At 48.0% G+C, this 4200-nt stretch overlaps 1 protein-coding gene across 1 annotated transcript in view; it reads left to right on the forward strand.

Moving 5' to 3' along the window:
- The first annotated feature begins 208 nt into the window (after positions 1 to 208).
- Positions 209 to 4200, forward strand: part of MBOAT2 (membrane bound O-acyltransferase domain containing 2) — a 191774-nt gene continuing 187782 nt past the window's right edge. Inside the window, exons 1-2 of the mRNA XM_025197590.1 lie at positions 209 to 232; positions 3335 to 3480. Of these exons, the coding sequence (XP_025053375.1) occupies positions 209 to 232; positions 3335 to 3480 (170 nt within the window). The remainder of the gene's footprint in view (positions 233 to 3334; positions 3481 to 4200) is intronic.

The following is a 4200-nucleotide window of genomic DNA, read 5'->3' on the forward strand; positions in this document are numbered from 1 at the left end:
TAAACTCCATCTGCTCCACAGGGACTAATGACCTCCTATCCTTTTTAATTATCTTGATGTTTCACTGTTTAAACTATCCTTTCTTCTGCAATTTCGCTGTCAGCCCTTCCTGGTCATGTCTGACTTCTATTTCATACCCTTACAGACTGGTTTTTAGCTCTAGCTAAAACCTTAACTTGGGTGTGGTAAAATTAACTCGGGCATAGAAATGACTGACAGTGAACTATTGAAGGTACTGTCAAGATACTCAAGCAGGTTAGGTTTTGTTTTGTGAATCTGAATGAAAGGTGTATCTTTAACTATAATAACCACAGGACTAATAACACTATATCTTTGTTTTTATCACTATATTTGTGCTTATTTTTGCCTAGTTTTATTGTTGTTTTTAAAGCTTAATATACTATCGGGCAATTAGTGCACATTCCAATAGTTATATTTGTTTTTCCTTTGATCTTAAGATTAATAATATTCCTAGCCCCCCTAGCATATTAGCAAAGCTTCCAGCTTCTCTTTTCGCTGGAGAAAAAATGTGTTGTGTTGTACAGGATGATGGGCCATATCTTCTTCATTCCCCTTCTCAAAATCCTAGGTCTGCCCATTGGTTGGTTAATATGTCTGTAGCTTCATCCAGTTGATGTTGGTTCTCCTGAGTTATAAACAGCTGTTTCTGACCATCTGCAGCCATGTCATGCATCTGCATCAAGTGACTGCTTTGTTGGAGAGGGAAATTGCCTTCACTTAATTAGCAGCAGCAACCTAAGACTGACATTTTGGGAAACAAGCCACAACCAGCATCTTCCTAATTACAATAGGGCTTGGCAGGTTTTGCCAGGTATGTTTCATAGAGACCTATCTAATTCGTGGGGGCTGCCCCCTAATTTCGCAAGCAAAGTGCATGCCCAGGAAGCCATTTTGTGGGCAGTGCGGCAGGCTCTCCCATGCCTTTGACCAAGAGGCTCCGATGGCACCACCCGTCACTGCTGATTGGCTGCAGGAGCTGCCTGTCATGTGGCCCTGCCCCTTGCCACTGATTGGGTGCAAGGGTTGTCCATCATGCAGCCCTGCCCCTTGCTGCTGATTGGAGGGGCAGGGCCATGTGACAGGCAGCCCTTGCAGCCAGTCAGTGGTGAGGAGTCAGGGGGGCATCAGCCATCTTACCAGTAACCTTCTAGTAGGCAGCTCCTCCACTCCGCCCTCCCCCCTCTTCCTTCTTATAGGCATTGCCTGGATTTTGCAGAATCCACAAAAATCTGCTCTCTGCTAGCTTGTGGCCATTATTTCTTGTAACCCCCGGGGGCGCCTTGGTGAATAAAACCTCACCAATTCCCTTCTGTGCCCCCGTGATGAACTTATAGGCAGCCACAAGGTCGCCTCTCAACCTTCTCTTGCGGAGGCTGAAGAGGTCCAGGTGCCCCAGTCTGTCCTCATAGGGCTTGGCCTTATACTATCTAATTCAGTGTCATGGTTAGAAGTGCCAGTAAATCTTCCTCTGCCCTTCTTCCTGCCCCCGTTTTTTCTGAGTGGGATAGATACCTTGATGACTAGCAGCGCACTGATAGAGATTTTTGGGGTCGATACCAATAGCCAATATTTAAGGAGGCACATTGGCCAATACAATCTGCTTTCCGATACCAACCCAGCAGCTTGGAGAGCAGCATGTAGCTGCTAAGTCTGGTGTGGTGGAAGGGGCGTGGTGGTGGTGGGGGGGAAGCATATCGAGGTCCCTGCAGTGAGGGAGGAGTAGGCTGGGGCAGGGGCTGGGATAAGTGTGGCTCACCCAGGGTGGGGCGGGCACAGGATGAAGCCACGGCTCGTCTGGGTGCCGTGGGAGAAGGGGGTGTTTTCCGCCGCTTTGTACTGTTCGTCTGAAAGCTGCTGGCCCAGCGGGTCCTGCTGCTGCTTCCACCACTCATCCAGGAGGGCGTGGCGGGGGGGGGTGCAGGGCAGCATGCTCCCCTGGATCTGCACAGGGTGGGGCAGGCCAGGAAGAGCCCTGTGCAGCCCAGGCCCCAACCCGCTCTGACCCACGCAGATCCGGGGGCACACGCCGCTGCCCCGATGAGAGGTGGGAGCCACCAGATGAGCAGGCAAGATCTGGGGGCCACTGGTCTAGCAAAGTGGTGCAAGCTGTCCCTGTGCCCCCTGGATGAGCTCTGGATCCATCCCATGTGTGCCCCACCCCGGCTGATCAGTGCTTACCCCAGCCCCTGCCCCACTTCTCCCTCCCTGTGGGGGCCTTCCTCTGTCCCTGCTACACCCCTCCCCTCCCCCCCCCCCCAGCCTGTCTCTCACACCCCTCCCCTCCCCTCCCTTTCCACCACACCAGACTTACCAGCTGCATGGAGAGCTGGGCTTCTCGCTGCCTATGTGCTGCATTGCGGCTGTGTGCATGCTCAAGCCAAATTATCAGCCACATCAGGCCGATTTTTTGATACGATCAATTTTTTTTCTATCGGAGCTGATCCGATACTGGATTGATGTATCGGTGCACCTCATATTGATGAATTTTTCACAGTTAAACAATGGGATATAGGAGTTGCCATCAATCTTGGGTTGCTTGTAGTCTGCTGATACCAAAAGAATATTGTGTCCAAACTCTTAATGAAAGAGAACTAAATAATGAGGTGGTACATAAAATCCCCAAATGTAGAAGAAATAATATTAAAGCCTGAAAGCCCTCTTCCATATGCTTCTGTTAACGTGTTGAGGATCCGTTCCTATTGATAAGGATGTATTGATAAGAGAGATTTTGAAATCCACCGTAGTTGAGGTCAAGGAAGGTTAGAAACTCTCAATGCCTAGCCATGATATTGATGTGTTCTGACTTGGAAGTATATTCGCTGAACTCTGAAATTTAATTGATTTCTTTTTAGACCTGAGCATGAACCATCAAAGTAGGTTTTCTGCCCTGTCAGGAGCAAAGGTGGCTTCTACAACAGTGATTTGTGTATCTCTCACGTTTATTGTTATTCCTAATTAAAAAACATAATGGAGAAGAATAAGTAAAGCTTGGTGGTCAAGGCACTAATTTAGGACTTGAGAGATTTGAGTTATTTTTTTTGACTTGACAAACGTGTGTGATCTTGGTGAAATCAGGGTTTCTCTGCCCTTAACTTTACTACCTGGAAAATGGAAGTCAGGTTTCTTGCCTCATTGGTGATATGAGGCTTAATTCCTTAAAATTGAAATGCTTATGTTAAGTGAGAAATCACAAATTCCGTAGACTTCTATTAGAGGATAGTTATTGCTGGTGTTGGAGTTTTTTGACTTGAAAGCCTATGGCAGTCTTGGAAGATGATGATGATGTGGGTAACTTTCTTTTCTTTCTGTGCAGGTCAACTTCGTAGTGTGCCAACTGTTTGCCTTGCTTGCAGCTATTTGGTTTCGAACATACCTTCATTCAAGCAAAACTAGCTCATTTATAAGACATGTTGTTGTCACTCTTTTGGGCCTTTATCTTGCATTTTTTTGTTTTGGATGGTAAGTAGTGTTTCTTTTTACTTTTCAATTATATGTGGATTTTAATTTTTGAGGTGTAGTAATACCTGCATTTTATTATGGTGAATCTTATGACTGACTTTTCTCCAGGAACCAAAGCAGAGACAAAAAGGGTATTCAGACGAAAACAAAGTAACAGCTCATCCAGTGTAACTGAGTATGTGTTTGTTTATAGTGCCTTGGTTCCATACTGGACAATTTTATGCTGGCATATGGCACCATGTTTTTAATTAGAGGTGCACCACTATATCAATCAATATCCTGTTGGCACAGGTGAAAGGAAATTTGACATTACCAGCAACCAGCTTTTTTGGCCAACGTGGCCGATAACGTCCCTGATAAGTGTTGTGTGCACGTGCGTAGCCGCAGCATGCACATGGCCAGGGATGGAGCCTGGCACCTTGGAGAGCAGTGTCCAGCCAGTAAGTCTGTCGGGGAGAAGGTGTATGGGGGGGGTGCAGATTGAGGCCCCCTCGGGGAGGGAGGGCTTCTACGGGATAGAGCCTCAGGCGGCTTGTTTGGGAGCCAGTGGGGAGGGTGGGCAGCTCCTGCTGCTGTACCCATCCCTGGGGGATGTGTGGGGGGCATGTGCCCCCTGGATTTGTGTGTGGGGTGAGGGCGTGCCTGTTGTAGGCTGGGGGCTGTGCTGGCCTCTTTCTGGCAGGGGGCTGGGTTGGGGCTGTGCTTGGGGCAGGTGGTGGT

Source organism: Alligator sinensis, unplaced genomic scaffold, assembly GCF_000455745.1.
Source record: "Alligator sinensis unplaced genomic scaffold, ASM45574v1 scaffold866_2, whole genome shotgun sequence".
Classification (NCBI taxonomy): domain Eukaryota; kingdom Metazoa; phylum Chordata; order Crocodylia; family Alligatoridae; genus Alligator; species Alligator sinensis.